At 39.2% G+C, this 18,337-nt stretch overlaps 1 protein-coding gene and 1 non-coding gene across 2 annotated transcripts; one reads left to right on the plus strand and one right to left on the minus strand.

Moving 5' to 3' along the window:
* Positions 1 to 12,369: 12,369 nt before the first annotated feature.
* On the minus strand, positions 12,370 to 12,930 carry LOC110887750. The gene has a single exon (XM_022135322.1). It carries the CDS (start codon positions 12,928 to 12,930, stop codon positions 12,370 to 12,372), a length of 561 nt encoding a protein of 186 aa, XP_021991014.1.
* Positions 12,931 to 13,958: 1,028 nt separating this feature from the next.
* Positions 13,959 to 14,065, plus strand: LOC118484372. The gene has a single exon (XR_004873483.1). It is a non-coding gene; the product is annotated as a small nucleolar RNA R71 (small nucleolar RNA).
* Positions 14,066 to 18,337: the final 4,272 nt, after the last annotated feature.

Here is an 18,337-nt window from a genome sequence, read left to right on the forward strand (position 1 = left end):
GCGCAAGGCTTCAGCATTGACGTTTTCTGGTTTTAATGCTTCCACCTGAGCATCGCGTATCTGTGCAGGAAGACTGGACTGGATAGTAAGCTGTAATGCTCGTACGCATCTAGGTAGAGTGTCTTTCCGACTGAGAGCGTCAGCCACAACATTGGCTTTGCCTGGATGGTACTTGATGGCGCATTCGTAATCATTAAGTAGCTCGACCCATCGTCGTTGACGCATGTTCAATTCCTTCTGCTTGAAGATATGCTCGAGACTCCTGTGATCGATGTAAATAGTGCACTTGGTACCGTACAGGTAGTGTCGCCATATCTTGAGCGCGAAAACAACAGCTCCCAGCTCTAAATCGTGCGTCGTGTAGTTCCGTTCATGAACCTTGAGTTGACGAGAAGCGTAGGCAATAACTTTATCTCGCTGCGTCAATACACAACCAAGCCCCTGTATCGATGTGTCACAACAGACCACAAAATCATCTGTGCCCTCTGGCAATGAGAGGATAGGTGCGCTGCATAGTCTATCCTGTAAGTACTGGAGAGCGGTTTCCTAAGAATCTCCCCAATGGTAGGTGACACCTTTCTGTGTCAGTAGCGTAAGCGGCTGTGCGATCTTTGAAAAGTCTTTGGTGAATCGCCTGAAGTAACCCGCCAAACCCAAGAATTGGCGTATTTCCGTTGGTGCTCGCGGTGCAGGCCAGTTCCTGATCAAATCTACCTTGGATGGATCAACACGAATCCCATCCTTGTTCACCATGTGGCCTAGAAATGGCTTCACGAAGCCAGAAGCCGCATTTTTAAAACTTGGCGTACAACCGCTCTGTTCGAAGGAGTTCCAAAATCAATCGCAAATGCTGCTCGTGTTCCTCCTAACTCTTGGAGTAAATCAGAATGTCGTCGATGAAGACTATCACAAACTTGTCTAAGTACGGCTTGCACACCCTGTTCATAAGATTCATAAATACGGCAGGCGCGTTCGTTAACCCGAATGGCATAACTAGAAACTCGTAGCGACCATAGCGAGTTCTGAATGCGGTTTTGGAGACGTCCTCATCCCGGACTCTCAGCTGATGGTAGCCTGACCTCAGGTCTATCTTGGAGTAGTAGCTTGACCCTTGCAACTGGTCGAATAAATCAACAATTCGTGGAGGAGGGTAGCGGTTCTTCACTGTCACTTAGTTGAGTTTCTCGATATTCGCAACACATATGGAACAACTTTTCTTCTTGAGTATAACGGGGCTCCTTAATGCGGAAACTAGGTCCGACGAAGCTCGAGTCCAGTAATTCCTGGAGTTGATTAGACAGTTCCTGCAAACTTCCTGGTGTAAGGTAGTAAGGTATACCAATAACGAGGGTTACTTCCCGCATGAAACAAGTCTGACATCCCACCTGTCGATGTGTAGATAAACCTGACCGTTCTTCGGGTAACATTTAGGGAGAAGTCACGAGTAATTGATGGATCCTCGATCCTCCCTTCCTTAGTCTTGACATCTGTGTTGAAGGTTAACCTTGCGGGTAATCCTTTCGTAGACACTTCTGGCCCTTCTTGCTGAAATGAAATTAACCGTTGTGCCCCTCTGACACGTTGCAGGAGGTAGTATTTCTCGTACAGGTTTTCTCCTCACTGAGTGTATGCATACGGTATCTGCGTAGCCAATCCACACGGCTACTGCGTCAAATCTATCAAGGGTAGAAGAAGAAGGGTCGACGTTGATCACTTGTCCCACAAGGTCGAGTTTGTATTCCTACACCCCTATAAGGTTTCAATAGGCTCGCCGTCTGCCGTTACCATAGCAAGTTCGGTTACGAAATGTACCTGGGTTGAGCCGAACTGTGACGAAGTGATTTATTACCAAGGGCACGAAGGCCACCATGTTGTTTCAATCTTGGTGTTGTCCATACCAATCCTAATTGCCCATCGCGAGTACCACATCCAGTGTTGTTGCTACTGCTACTAAAGCTCCCAAAACTGTCATTTGTTCCTTGGGTTGTTGACGTTTTGACTTAACCCGTACGGAGGTCTGTAAGGTGCTACACTCATCCTCATGTCCGTCGTTACGAGTGGTTCAAGTGGTTCGTTGTCTGATACGAGAGTGTTGCGGAAGTGATCACACTTCGGAATCGGAGACGTCAATCCATGAGTTTCAGAAGACGAGGAGGTGTAGGGTAAATGTCGTTCAATCATTCTACGCAGGGACATCCAACTCAGGGACGTTTGTATAAACACCTAACATTCTACGCGGTTCGCTTGGTGTTCTGATGGGTGTTCAGGTAACACTCGACAGCATCGAGTTTCGAAAGGATCCAACTAATATTGAGAAGTTCACGTTTATGTTTGAGTAGGGGGACAATTACTGCTATGGCCCCTATAGGTTGGTTATGTTTCATACTGATAAAATAACGGGACAGAACCCCTTTTCCGCTTGTTAAGCCTTACTGGGACTCACATGCACCCCACAATATTATTATGTGTGCACCCACAATAATATTGTGATTTGCATGTTCATCTCAGCTCCTCTTAACTCATGTCAAATGGTTCCTCCCACTCGAGTAGGAAATCAAAGAGTATCACATAGCGAGTATCACATAGCGTGGGTTATGTAGGTTTAGGGAAAAACCACCCTATTGGTCGCTTATCACTTGAAAGTGTTCATGAATTCATATCGGTGTGCTAAACGCGCACTCACATGCAATATCGTACGTAGGTATTCACTAGTTATGTAGTACAACGAGTATAAGAGAGACGAACCTTGCAATCTGGAGCTGAGTGTCATGGTCGTATTCCCGTTTTCAGAATCCGTCCGGTTATAGTCTGGTTTTACAAAAACAGTTTCCTCTTTTTAAAACCAAGTTCACTATAACCAATGGCTCTGATACCAATCTGTCACACCCCCAAAATCCACATGCGGAGTACCACCGCTTGGAGGCGTGACTGACCAGGATCTCAACCATCAATCACATTGAACTCATAAGAATAGGTGAATAATACTTTCATTTATAAACAACAAGTGTTACAATATTACAATGTTTCACAGTTTACAGCGGAAGCATATTTAAATCAATGAGTGTTTATAAAACCACACGTAAGTTCTTAGTTCATGTGTTGCGTTCCCATGCATATCGACCCATGACCACTCCAGCTTCCCAAAAAGCAAGTTCCTTGGATATGCTCCTATGAGCCTGCAAGGCATGTAATGGAGAGTCAACAACAATGTTGAGCGAGTTCACAGTGGAATGTTCGTTTTAAGTATTTTACGAAAACATAGTTTGTATTTAGTTGGCTTACTTGCCGTGGGGGTTTCCCATAATTGAAAACATGATTAACCAGTTTACCCTGTTTCCCAAACATATCCATAAGTGGTGGGGGTTTCCCAAGTGAAATGTTTATTGTTTAATTATGGTATCCGTATTGTGAACCTTGTGTTCGTTCATTAGGTCATGTATCATATTAGTTCGTATCGCAGCCCTCCCAGGCATGTATGCGAAGATTAGGGAAAGTTCTCAAGTATTCTAGACTAGGTATGTTTGTATCGCGGCCACCCGGCACCTGTGCGAAGTTTTAGTGTATAGTTCGCAGCCTTCCTAGGCATGTGTGCGAAGATTAGTCATATTATCGCAGCCAACCCTGGCATGTGTGCGAAGATCAGTCATATTATCGCAGCCAACCCTGGCGTGTGTGCGAAGATCAGTTCTATAAGCATCACTAGTCTAGCAGTATCTTAACCAATCACCTTCCTCACCCGAGGATCATATCACTACGTTCCATTATCTAGAGAAGTACAAATAAATAAATCAATCCCATTCCCACCCTGGGAACCCCATGCCTTGGCTGTGTGAACTCACCTTGGTTTGCTCGGTATGCTAAGTGGGTGCTCGCAACAATAAATCAATCAATCAAGGCCTAAGGTAATGCATATATTCACAGTCAGTACATGTTTGTAAGGTTTCGCATGCAAAGTTCGTCACATAGCGTGTGTAACAGTTAACATTAGGCATTACAACCAGTTAATCATCTTCATACGATTCAAGGAAGAACATGCGGTTAACATACTTCACCAAGTTATCACACTTAACAGGATTCACACACTAGCAATGTTACATGTCTAACTGAATTAACTTCTTTACAGTCATAACGGAGTTAATATGTTTAACTGGTTTTACCATCTGACACAGTTTATTAACTAATAGAGTTAACAGGGTTAATAACCTAATCAAGAGTCGAATCATGTGTATAGCAAGCAATAGTTGGGCTATCACATACAATGACAATCAAAGTCTCATACTTAAACATGAAGTCGGTCACCCCACACAAGTAAAAGGTCGAACATATTCATATTAAACAAATTCGGACTTAATGTCCTTGAATAAAACTCGGACAACATTGTCCCTTTTCAAAAGTCGGACAAGATGTCTTAACAACCCAAAAGTCGGACAGGGGGGGGGGTTTCCCTACTTATAAATTCGGACAAGAGCCAGGCCCAAAACTCAGACACCCCTTAAAATCAAAAGTCGGACTCCCTTGATTGTGGATAAAAGTCGGACTAGGGCTTCAAGCCCAATACTCGGACCAATCTCTTTTTAAAGGTCGGACTCCCAAACAACTCATCAACAATCGGACAGGAGATGTGGGGGATCACAAGGTCGGACAAGGGAGGCCCTAACAAAAACTCGGACCATATGATCCTGGTAAAGCTCGGACACTTCACCTAGCAACTAAAACTCGGACAACATGAAGTACAAACAAAATCGGACAGAACATGCAAAAGATACTCGGACTTTATGTTTTCATATAACAACTTCGGACTATGTAGCAACAATCATCAAGCAGAACATCCGTTTCATGAACATCAGTTACATTTTTATTTTCATACGATCAAGAACCCTATTCAATCTTACATATGCAGAATTCATAAGCAATCAATCGATGATTACAACAATCATTATGTGAACAATCTCATCGTCATACAACTAGTCAATCATCACAATCACAATATTCAGCATCACATTAACAATCACAGTACTTAGCATGTGAAGAACTAGAGTTTTCAAGAATTACAATAATCAAGAATTGATACAATCAAACTATCAATTAGGGTTTACAAGTATTACAATAATCAGTAAACAATTACCTTGAATGATTCTAGAGAAAGAGAGGAATCAAGAGTGGTGAATGTCTTGTGCCAATGATGATGATGGTGATGATTGCTAGGGGATTAGAGAATACAGTACTTTGGTTTTATGAAAAGTGATTAGTGAACAAGGAATTAGGGTTAAGTATTACTAGGATTTCACTAATTGCCCTCTACATCCTCAAGTATTATATTTTACAGTGGTACACCATCTCAAACAGTTTCACAGTTTCACCACCAAGTTTATGCATTTGACAATCTATCACAATTAACACATAACCATGCATAATCACACAATACACTTCATTGTATTAAAACGTTACAGTTCCATAGCCAATTATTTGTGCAAATAAACAATTAACAATACATGATCGTGCAATAAATGCAAAATAGGAATCTTGGAAATTCGAGTTGTCACACAGTCTTTCATGAAATGATCATTGCTTCCACAACAGAAGCATCCTTGGTTCTGGCCCTTCCCGTTACCATTCTTGTTACTAGCACCGTTTCCATTTCGATTCTTTCCCTTACCCCAACAGTCTTCCGTTTGATGACCCAATCTACCACATTTTTCGCACCTTGGAATGCGACAAGCTCCCTCATGATGATACTTACAGTTTTGGCACTTAGGCATGGTGCCTTGGTACCCTTTGGCTGTAGCATTTGCCTCCTTAGAGGGGTTGGCGTCACGTTTCTTGTTGGAACCCTTGTTGTTGCGAGTTGCTTGATTCAGGTTTGAATGCTTTCTTTTCTTGTCACCGGACGACTCAGCATGCGTCACGGTGTTTTCTGTCGGGTTCAGAGATAGCTTCTCCATGCGAACACAGTCTTCAGTAAGGCTGACAGCCAGAGTTACAGCCTCAGTGATTGTCTGGGGTTTGGCTGAAGTCACCATGCCGCGAAATTCCCGGGCTAGTCCCCAAATGTAGCATTCTACACGCTTAAATTCCGGAGTCACCATATAAGGGATCACTCTGGACAAATCATGGAACCTTCGAGTATACCCCGTGATGTCAGCACCTACCATCGTCAAGTGCCAGAACTCTGTCTCCAACCTTTGAAGTTCGGCACGAGAGGAATACTTCTCTCGCATTTTCTCTTTCAGTTCATCCCAAGTCATGCCGTACGCGGCTTCATCACCCAGCGTTTGAACTTGCAAATTCCACCATGTCAGTGCTTCATCGACAAACAGTCCAGTAGCGAAAGTGACTTGCTGATCCGCGGTACACTTGCTCATGCGGATAGTGGCCCCAGTCTTCTCCGTCCAACGCACAAATGCTACCGCTCCTCCAGTGCCATCGTAGTTCATTGGTTTGCAGTCGAGGAACTGCTTGAAGGTGCAGTCTATAATTAACCCAACCAATTCACTTATGAGCAATCGAAGAAATAATGAAACAAGGACCGTTCATAAATTTCTTCATGCTTAGTAAATTGTCTTATGGTTACCTTGAGCTGCATTGCCTCTAGACGAATCTCCATTCCCATTACGCCTAGCGTTGCTTGGTCCTCCACTGTCCTGAGTACGGTTCGCCTCGTATTGGGTGATAGCAGCAGAGATCCTCTCTTCCAGTAGAGCGTTCAGCTCTTCAGCAGTCCTTGGCAGTGGGGGAGGAGGAGGTTGATCAACATTGTGAGCATTCACAGCTTTCCTGGGTGCCATGTTCTGACAGAACATAACACAACAGGGTTAAACATTTGCTTGATATCGTCACCCTAGACATTAGTAGCATATATATTCACAAGTATATATACCACATAAGTGACATCAAACAATTATTACTCCAGCAGAGTACATAGTAGGCTTGCACTGAGGGGAATCTACACGTGACGAGACTTGCTGTGATTTCTGTGCACTGAATTCCATAATTATGTATGCATCCATAATTACGTAACTCCTTGCACAGTCCGCACAGTTCGTTTCATCCTCGTATTTCTTCCTTCAGATGGGCCATTGTTTTCAGGTAAAGTCACATATACTTGTGACATTCACTTCTAGTACATGCTAATTATCACACATAATTGCAAGTAATTTCTCAGTTAAAGACAAGTGCTACTCCTGTGCACCCTAAGTCTCGTAGTGTCTTTTCTAGACTCATGTAGACAGTTTCAGGTAGTGGATGTCGCGGGACGTTTTATGCAATGAAAACTCTTTGAAAAAAAATTGTTTTCGTGAAAGGATCCTAGAGATTGTAGACTAGACTCGAGAAGGAATCCTGGTTCACTACAATCGCAGCTCTGATACCAATCTGTCACACCCCTTTCTGCGGCGGAAGCACGAGGTGTGATCATGAAAGGTTCTCATTGCATACGAAAGGTAAACATACTACGTGCTCATGAAAATAACTTCAAATACCATAATTTGAAACATACGTTTAGCGTTTACATCGCTAGGTCGCATAAAACATTGACTTAAAACTTTACAACTTTATTTAAAGATAAACATAAGCGACATCCACGAGCATAAGTAAGACCACGCGCACATCCATCCTAGTTACCTGAAATACATGTGAGTTTTGGAAAAACGTCAACATAATGTTGGTGTGAATTCATGCAGTTTTGTATTTCACGTTTGTATACTTTGTTATGAAAACATAGTTTGTGAATAAATCAAGTTTTCATATATATAAATCCAGTTTCATGTGTACACCACGTACTCATGTATAATTCAAATTCTTCTTGAGTACCCCACGTACTCAAGTATAATTCCCATTTTCTTGAGTACCCCACGTACTTCAAGTATAATTCAAGTTTTAGTATGGTATGAATTTTATGTAAATAAAGTATTCCTGTAAGTATCAGGATTGTTAATGGGTTGCAAAGCAATTAACATGTGACACGACATAGGAAGTCACCAAACCTTAGGCATTTAATTGGTATATTCTGAGACACAAAAGCACTACTCGATTCTCGCCCTCACCGAGAGTGTGGCTGCCCGGCACCCGTTAGATCTAACCTTTTGTTCTGCGGTCTAGGTATATTGTTGATTAATGGTGCTTCTGTACCCTATTCGTGACACGATTTCTCGCATCATTTCTCATAACGCATCCTACTTGGTTCTCGTTCTCACCAAGTGCGCTTTCCGTATTTCTTATATCACATCACGCTTGGTACTCGTTTCTCACCAAGCGTGTTTCTTGTACTCATATATCACAACACACTTGGTACTCGTTCTCACCAAGTGTGCTTTTTATTATCATACCATTTGTTAAACATAAAAATATTCGTAACATGTATTTCACCCCCGAAATTATAAAACATAAAACAGTTAAGAGAAAAGGGGGAGCATGAACTCACAACTTTGCATTCCTTGCGTCGTAAACTTCACCTGGTTTGCTTATTTAACGTCGTAACCTATACGCGTTTTCTTAACCTTAGCCACTAGACTTGCGTCGCACAAGTACAGGCACTCTCTTTTGTATTCGTATTGTTGTGTTAAAAATATTTTATATTTTTAACTAAGTATCTTACTTATATTATTTTCTCGCAAATTAATATAAGTATCTCGTGTTTTGCACTTTGCACCCGAATTATGTATCTTGTATGTTGTATGTGTATTTTTATGTTTATACTCCTCATGAGTATTTAGTGTATTTTTAAGTCTTAATACGCTAGCACGTATAACACATACTATATGCACTTAGCACAAAAGTTGGTGATAAAATTATATATATTTTTCTTTCAAAAATATACATACTTATATCCATTTTTATTCTTGAAGAAATCCTCATTTCTTATCACCAAAAATTAGGGAAACCTTGGTAATACTCTTAAATACATTTTTATGGAATAAGTTCTTCAAAAACTTATATTTTTCTAAGTGTCAAAATTTATAAAAATTTTGACAGAGTTTCCCCTATAAATGGAGGTTTCCCATGTTTTCAAAACATGTGTTTATTTTCTTTTAATTCATCAACAATCAATTTTCAACAATAATTACCAACAATATATACTAATTTCTCTATTCCATAACTTGAATATTTACAAAAATGTGTAGTAACTTACTAGCACATTTAGTAAGTCTTGCTATCTTTAAAAATAAGTTTAATTTCTTAAAAACTTTATTTTTAAGGAATATGAAGTTTCACAACTTCTAGTCGGTTTTTACGAAAATTATTTCTTTGTTAAAACCTTTGTTACACAAGTGTCCACACACTTGTTTGTTCATAAAAACACCTCTAGTTCATGAAAGATCCGGTTTTAAAACATGGTTTCGTCTTACAGTTGGTTTTTCGAAAATACCACTTGTAGATCTTTAGATCTACTAGTTTAGAACTTCATTTTACAAGAAAATTTACTTTTACACAAGTTCTTGTTACCATGTAGTAGTGTTCTTCATCTAGCCACTTTCACACTTTAACATACTCTAGTTCATGTTCTATGAACATGACTTAGCCGGGTTAGATAACGAGCCGAACTACTACTAGCATAAATCAACACAAAATAATCATCAAAAAACAAGATCCAAGAGTTTTACACTAATATTTACTTATTAACCACCAAGTTCATCACTTTTAGTAGACTTTTAATCTTGTTTTTACATTTTTATGATTTTCAACCGACAAATCTCTTATTAACCACTCTAGACAAGATCAAAAAGACGTTTAGAGTCACTTACTACTAGCACAAGGCTAGGGAAGAAACTAGACGAAAAATGGGTGGTTAAAAGCGTTGTGGTGAGGTCCTTGGCAAACCGTAAGCACCGGGTCTCCTCGTATATGATCCTTCACCTTTGGTTGTATGTAAAATGCCTTGATCAATATTGAAAGATGGTGGAATGATGGTTGTGGTGTTCGGCCGTTGGCAAGACAAGAGAGAAGGAAAACAATTTTGGTTAAGTGTTTGAATAAATGAAAGTGGTGATCCCTCATGCATACATATAATACATGTCTTTTAATTATCCACTGTATAAAATGTAGGGAAGATATTAGGCAAACATTAATTAAATAATCAAAATTACATGGGTGGTGTCCCTTAAGGGAACCGAACGGTGGTGGGGGTGGGATTTTCAAATGGGATTTCAACCATTTAGTTAGTGGTATTTAGTTTAGTTAGGAAATAAAAATTAGTTACTAGTATGTTGTAATTTATAACGGGTGTTAGGGTATTCGGGGACCCTAACTAGCTCAGAAAAAGAAAAACAATGTTATTGACATTATTTTTATGTTCCGGAATAAGCCCGATTATTCGGTTAGACACTGTTTCGTTAAAGTGCTAATTTACGCTTTTTAGTGTCTTTTAAGTACCGTTCTTGTACCCTTTCAATTCCCAACACCTAGGGAAATATTCTGGATAATAAAACGACATTTTTGCATAATATTTCAGTGCCAAAATATTGCTGAATTATATAAATTCTGCACTTAAAGTGCGTTTCGGGTGCTTTTTAGTGCTTATTTTTGCTTTCGCAATGACTATAAATTAAACCCTTATATGTACTCTTGGGTTTTAATGTACTTTTGTCGTAGGACCTACACCTAGGCCTCAGTTCTGATGTCTGACTGCTTTCTGCAGTTCCGTTGACACAGTGTGTCTTACCGGTGAGTTTACTAATATTTCTGACGCAACGCTCTCGATTGCTTGAAGCAATATTTTGTAGTATTCAACGTGCATGAATTCACTTGCTTAGCATCTAATCAGTCAATGTTGACATTTAAGCACATAATTGCAGTCATTAGATAATAACTACAGTGTACGGAAGTTACCGGTTTTGTGCCAGTTGTCACATATTTGACATAATTTATATGTTGTATTTTCATCACATCAAATACCCCCACACTTGGATGTTTGCTTGTCCTCAAGCAAAACTCTATTACGGGGCTTACACACCCAAACGGAATAGGTAGAATAAAAGGTTTTTGGGTCCTATCTTTAGAGTGTCGGGTATCCAAATTCTAAATTTATTTGTTTTTATTTTATTTACAATCGTATTCGTCATGATTTATTTAAAACTTAATTTACGAAAAATTATTTACTTTGGGCATAATATGCCTTTATAAAATTCTATTTGGTTAAATACAATTTTACACACCTCACAAGTATTCACTCAACACTCGGCCAATATTAGGTGAAACGCTCGTGCCTGATTTGGAACTTACTCGTACCATAGGCTTGACAATCGATCAACCCTCCTTCTTTTGACATTAAATCCTTATAAATATCAATAGGATTTTGAAAGGTATGTGGTGGTTCGGGTTTCGTAAGTTTTATTCGAGAAATGGGTAAAAAACATAAACTATCGGTTTTTTCTATTGCTTTTTGGCTTAGCAAAAAAAATACTTTGGCAAATTTTTCTGATTTTTTTTTGGTTTTTTTGGTTGCCAAGATTGAAACTGAGCCATAGTCGTAATTTCATAACCGATAAATTTACAAAAATGAAGGATGAAAAATGAAAAAGGTAGTTTTTGTGGGTTTGAAATAGAAAAGGTTTTTAAGGCTCAAAGGGTTTAACTAATGGGGTGTTTTTGTATAAAGCAAAGAAAATAAAGGTTTTGTTTGAAAAATGGGTTTGTCCTAATGCCTCTATCATTTACTTACTTGCATTTTTGTCGGTAAGGATTTAGCAGTTCCAAGGTGAGTTTTGTGTAAGGCTTGGTTTAGGACAAACGATTCAAGGATTTTTATTATCCTCCCCCCCCCACACACACACACTTAAATTACATATTGTCCCCAATGTGTCCCAAAAAGGATTTATTTTGGAAAAATATGTAAAAATTATGAAAATAACAAAAATTTTTGGTTACTAGCACGTGCAGCACGGCCTCGTGCTATGGGGACACGGCCCCGTGTCCAAAGTGCCAGTAACAATTGAAATCAAAAGACTTACAGTGGGGTGGCCACGGGGGAGTGCTGGGTGAGCATGACCCGTGCCACCTTCTGGATAGGGAATATGTAACAATAAGAAGACGGGCACAGGGGCGTGCTGAGTGAGCACGGCCCCGTGCTGCAGCCACTGTTTTGTAGAAAATGAGTCGGGAGGCTTCTGTTTTACGTGCATGGGTTCCATTTCGTCATCCATTTTCCTCTGTTGAGTGTGTCCTATTCCTACAAAGCTAAATACTCAAAAAAAATGTTAGACTAGATCTTAAACTAAATTTAAACTAAGACTAAACTAATGGATAGTCCATGGAATGCCTCCATGCTGTGCCACATTTATAAGGGTCCTTGGTAAGACCCAAAGTCGGTTAAATGTTACCCGCGAGGGATGACTCACATCCCGAGTTGTAGCGTTGCAATGCATCATTTAAGCTTTAGTCAATTACGTTGAGGTATTTGACCGGATCATCCTCCGCTTGTTGCCCAACTTCAAACTTGATCTCTTTTTCACCAACCCTCAATGTTAGTTGTCCTTCCCTCATATCTGCCATAGCTCGTGCAGTGGCAAGGAAAGGTCGTCCTAGTATGAGCGGAATTTCGGTGTCTTCTTCCATGTCTAGAATAACAAAGTCGGCAGGAAAAACAAATTCTCCTACCTTTATCAATAAGTTTTCTATGACACCTTGATGGTATTTTACCGACCGGTCCGCAAGTTGAATGCTCATTTTCGTAGGATTTGGTTTTCCCAATCCTAGTCTATTAAACATAGAGGCCGACATTAAATTAATGCAAGCCCCTAAGTCGGCTAATGCATTGCTTATTGGCGATCCACCAATAGAGCAAGGAATGGTGAAGCTTTCGGGATCAATCTTCTTTTGGGGGAGCTTGTTGAGGAGTGCCGCCGAACATTCTTCACTAAGGGTGACTTGTTGGATGGTTTCAATTTTTCTTTTGTGAGTGGGGAAGTCTCTCATAAACTTAGAATACTTTGACATTTTTGTGAGGACCTCTACAAAAGGAAGATTGATGTGAACTTGTTTAAGCAATCTCACAAACTTAGTAAATTATTCGTTGGTCTTTTGCCGAAGTAAACGACCGCGGTAAGGGACCGGAGGTGGTTTGGTTATGTCGGTGTTGGTGTTTTGGGGTTGAGTGTTTTCTTGGTTATTGTTGGTGGGTGTTTCAGCTTGGATTGGGTTTCTTTGTTGTGGGGTTGGCGCACTCTCGGGTCCTACCTCCCGGCTTCTTTGATTAATTACATTTACTTGGGCTTTTAGGTTTGTTTCGGCATTACTTGGTAAGGCTCCTTGTGGTCTTTCGACGAAATGTTAGGCTATTTGACTAAATTGTTTTTCGAGATTTTGAATACTAGCCCGTTGGTTTCTTATTTCTGTTTCGGTTTGTGAGAACCTTTGCAAGTACCTTTTATCGGATTCGGAGAAGAGGCGAGTGATAATATCCTCAAGCCTTTCTCTTCCTCCTTGTTGTGATTGAAAACTTTGTTGCCCATTTTTTAGTTGTTGAAAGTTAGATCGTTGATTTTGATTTGTTGGTTATTACCCCACGATTCCCTCCAATCAAAGTTGGGATGATTACGCCACTCGGGAGTGAAAGTGTTTCTTTGGAATCCCAGTGGTCGTGGCCGGTTATTTAGGTAATTTACCACTTCTGTTTGATTTTCTAGATCTTCATACAACTCCAGTTTTCATGCAGGCTGCCGCACCCTTCGCAAGCCATAATCGAAGTCGTTTTGTTTAATCCAAGTTTCTTTATTTTATTGGATAAGGCTTCGATTTGGGCTTGCAAGGAAGTGGACTCATACACTTTGTTGTCGCCCGGGACTATAGACTTTGAGCCCCTAGGAGTGTGCCATTGAAAACTGTTTTGAGCAAAGTCTTCAATTTGATTATAAATTTCCTCGGGTCACCGATTCCCAAGGAGTCCCCCGGAGCCGGAATCAAGGATTTGCCTTGTGTGCGGCAAGAGTCTGTTGTAGAAGGTAGACACTTGTTGCCATCATTCAAGACCGTGATGCGGGCATTTCCTTAGTAGCTCCTTGAACCTTTCCCATGTCTCGTACAAGGATTCCCCGTCTTCTTGAGAGTAGGTGTTGATCTCGCTCATGAGTTTGGCGGTTTTAGCGGGAGGGAAATATTTGTAGAGAAATTTTTGGGCAAGTTCATCCCAAGTGTGTATGGACTGTTGGTGCACTTCATCTGTTGATTTCGTCTTGGATCAAGTCTTAGTCTTAGAATGTTATTTTAGGGCTCATTGTACGAGAAAACAGGAGATTGTACGTGTTTAGAGTGTTAGGTTCGCTCATGTGTACATAGTGATGTAGGTCCGCTTATTTGTACACATGAGGTTCGCTTATATGGACATGTCCATATAAGCGAACCATCCAGGTCATATAAGCGAACCATACAGGCCATATCAGCGAACCTGGTCAGTCTATAAATAGGGCATATGAGCGAATCAGTTAGTGATGTGGTGTTGGTCTTGTTTGGTTAGGCGAAGCCCTGCCAATTTGTCTCCAGAGCTTGTAAACAGTTGATTAATCAATAAACGAGACGTTAAATAGTGAAATCAAGCTGAACGAAGACCGAATCAATGAATTCCGCCTCTGATTCTGTCTAAGCGCTCTTCTGATCGACTCGTCAGGTCGCGAAAACGTTCCTACAAGTGGTATCAGAGCTCAGGAGGAAGAGTTCTTACCGTTTAGCTCGATTTTCGCTCAAAATTCTTACTTCTACACCTTCTTTCTTTGTCAGACCAAGATTTTACGGTCGGAATTCGCTCAAAATTTCACAGATTGTGCGCAATACGTTAACAACAAACCCTGGAAAGTTTCATGCAAAAATACTGTCTAAAAGTGGGTCAAAATGATGTTCGATTGAGGTCCGCTTTTATGGTCCGCTCGAAAGATTAGTGTCTGGTCCGCTCGAAAGGCTAGTGTTTGGTCCGCTTTTAAGATAATAACTGGTTCGCTCGAACGAACCATTCTGGTTCGCTTATAGTGACAAAGTCTGGTCCGCTTTTGTGACAAAGTCTGGTCCGCTTTGGTGACAAGTCTGGTCCGCTTTTGTGGTCAATTCTGGTTCGCTTTTACGACACTTGACCAGTTCGTTTTTGTGATCAACAAAGATCTGTCGGAATTATCTGTAAAATGACAATGAGGTTTTATGAACAGGAAAACAATGATCTGAAAAGGTTGAATGATTGGTATCGAGGATATTTCAATAGTTCTTATCAGAAAATACCAAAAGAAATTTGGTATGAACGTTTCAAATGTTTTCTAAGTAAGAAAGATGAAAAATTGGATGATTTGGAGAAACGTTTTGATCGTTTGATTGACTATTTGAAGGAAAATCAAATAGTGATAACAGAAGCTGATAAGATATCAAAGTTCGCTAATGGTTTATCAGCTGAATGGGATGATTTCTTGAAAAATTTGAAAGAAAATTCTAATTTTTCAAAATTAACTCTGAATAAATTCATCAGCGAACTTAAAAATCACGATAATGAGAATTATCAAAAGAAGAGAGAAATATTGGATAAGATAAAAATAAATTTGGAAGATTTGAGTTTAGATGTGATAAAAGAAATAAACAAAAGAATCAATGTTTGTTGGGGAACAAAAAGAAGTTCGGTATATGATATGAAAAGAGGCTGTTATATTGATGATAATAGAAATCCTCTTGATCTTGTTACAATCTTTGGTGCAGGTACATATAAGATAGAGAAAGAACAAGTGCCGAAGGTTGAAGAATCTGTGAAGAATGAAACTTCAAGTTCTGAATCAGTGTGCTTTAAATGTGTCAACTTTAAGACTGAAAATGACAAACTCTTGAAGGATGCGGAAAGTTTGACATCGAAAATCAAGAAGTTAGAAGATGGGAAGCAGGCTGATGATAAACAGATTCATATGTTACAAGACAATTGTGAGAAATTGAAAATTGAAAATGACAAACTGTTGGATAGACTGAACAGTTTGACATCAGAAAACAAAATTTTGAAAGAAAATGTAAAGGTTTTTTAAAGCAAACAGAAATCATCAGAAAATGAAGATTTCTGGATAAAATTGGAGAACAAAAATCTGAAAGCTAATGAAGTGAAATTTCAAGAACAGATAAAGGTTTTGGAAAATGAAAAATCTGTTCTTGAAAACTTGAAAAATAAGAATGAAAATTCAATCAAGTCTCATCTTGAAAGAATATCTCAGCTTGAACATGAAGCTGAGAATGCAAGAAACAAGATAGATGAACTTGAAAAGAAATTGATACGTTTTGTGACTGCATCAGACAGGTTGAATTTTCCTTGTCCGAAACCAATCAATTCAGTTCCAATAAGTGACGATGTCACAAACTTTGACAATGTCAAAGTTGAAGATTGTGATGAAAAATCTGATGATGAAAATGTTAAAATTGAAAAACAAAAATTGTTTTTAAATTTAAAGGAAAAATTTCAGAAAACTGTTCTACAATCGACTGAAAAGGGAGAATGTTATAAACAGAAACCTTTGAAGAAGAAAGTGGAACAGAAACAAAAAGATAATAAAAGTTCATCAGATCAGTCATCACATCAAAAACAAAAATCACAAAAAATAAAAAATAAAAACTCAAAAATTGTGGGTAATAAGTGGTGCAGATCGGACCACAGTGCTTCAAAGCCAAATTCAGCAAATTTGAGAAAGGAATATCACCAAGCCAAACAATGCTTTGATCTGAGCGTTTGGACTCAAGATGGTGATTGGTACGATAACAGAGTGTGTTACAGCTGCGGATATCACGGACACATTGCTGTTAACTGCCAGTATTGGAGTTATGAGACCAGAAGGTACTTTAACTGCAACATCAAAGGTCACATTGCCAGAGATTGCCTAAGGAAATCAAGTGAAAGATTGAGGGTTAATTCTCAGAAAGTGGCAAAGATTCCAGTCAAAGTCAAGCCCCAAGAACAGAAGGTTCTGAAACCTAAAGTTCAAGAACAGTCAATTCAAGAAAAGAAAGTTAAACTTTCACAGGGGCAGAAAGACAAACTGAGGAAGAAAAGAAAGAAAGCAAGAGAATATCTTGAGAAGATTTTGTCTTCGGGTTCATCCGTTGAAAAGAATAAGAGTTCTGATGAATCAACTTCCTCGGCTGCAAAGTCAAGCAAGATGAGTTCATCAGATACAAATCTGAGGATGAAAGAAGAAAAGAAGAAGAAAAAGGTCGGCGATGAATCTGACAGGTCAAAGTCAGACAAGCCACCTGCAGGCAATGATTCTGGTTCGCTAAAGCCAGAGGAGCCATTGGTTGAGGTAAAAAAGAAGAATTCTGGTTTAACTATGGATGAGAAAAATTTTCCACCATTGTTGAATAAGAATTCAAAATCACCCAAGGACTGTCAGGCTTGGGTGAATCTGTTTAAGTAAAAAAAAAAACCTGACTTGCGGGAGTTCCCAGGTTGGTAAAAGTGGAACATGAATCGGCATATTTCTTGAGAAATTTCACTTTGGTGATTTTTCGCCTTACATGTGGTAAATCAGGGACATTAAGTTGTACTTGATTTTCTACAAATGTTGTTTGGGTTTTGAAACTGGAAATGATAAATCTTTAAAAATGTTTGAAGAAAATAAGATGATGAGATAACCCCGAACCTACAAATGGTTGGTAAACAAACTAATTTTTCTGGCAAAACCATTTTGATTGAAACAAACTTAAGTGTTTTGAAATCATAATGGGATAATAGTTTGTTGTGAGGGGGAGTTCTGATTGTTTTTGCATGAGATTGGTGAATTGAGGTAATTCACATAATGTTGTCATTTTTCTTGTATAGTTTGTTTTCAATTTTTCCTCGGAAAATCAAAATTGAAACATATTTTGATTTTAGGGGGAGTAATAAAATTAAAATTTTGAAAAATTTAAAAAAAAAATTGAAAAATGAAAATGAGTTTTGTTGCAAAAAGAGGAGATGATAGTACATCGGTGGACTATCACAGCATGCTAGAGATTTGCAAAGTCAAAAATGGTTTTAAACAAGTCTTACTAATGATGTGTCAGTAGACTTCACACAGTTAGTAAATTGTATTCGAGATATAAACCTAAATTCAAACTTGCTTATTATGTGAGGAACTCTACTTGGATATATAGGTAACCCCTGAAATCTCGTTTGAAAGGTTTCTTATTCTGATATACTAGGTGTTTTACTCAATGATGTCTGGGGTATTATCCCGGGACTTCTGCTGAATGGAAGTTCTGACCTAGTCCCCGGATAATACTTGCTGCAAAATGCTTGAAACATAGCATAAAGTCCTCAGCTGATTAGACAATAAAATTGATAATCAGTTGTTGTAGCTAAAAGATCTCCTAAAGGAGACACACCTTGAAGTCAAAACTGATATCTCTCTGCGCATACGGA

The sequence above is a fragment of the Helianthus annuus genome, chromosome 11 (genome assembly GCF_002127325.2).
Source record: "Helianthus annuus cultivar XRQ/B chromosome 11, HanXRQr2.0-SUNRISE, whole genome shotgun sequence".
NCBI classification, from domain to species: Eukaryota; Viridiplantae; Streptophyta; class Magnoliopsida; order Asterales; family Asteraceae; genus Helianthus; species Helianthus annuus.

Coding starts and splice junctions, on each gene's coding strand:
- LOC110887750 (XM_022135322.1), bottom strand. CDS start 12,930: ATGTCAAAGTATTCTAAGTTTATGAGAGACTTCCCCACTCACAAAAGA.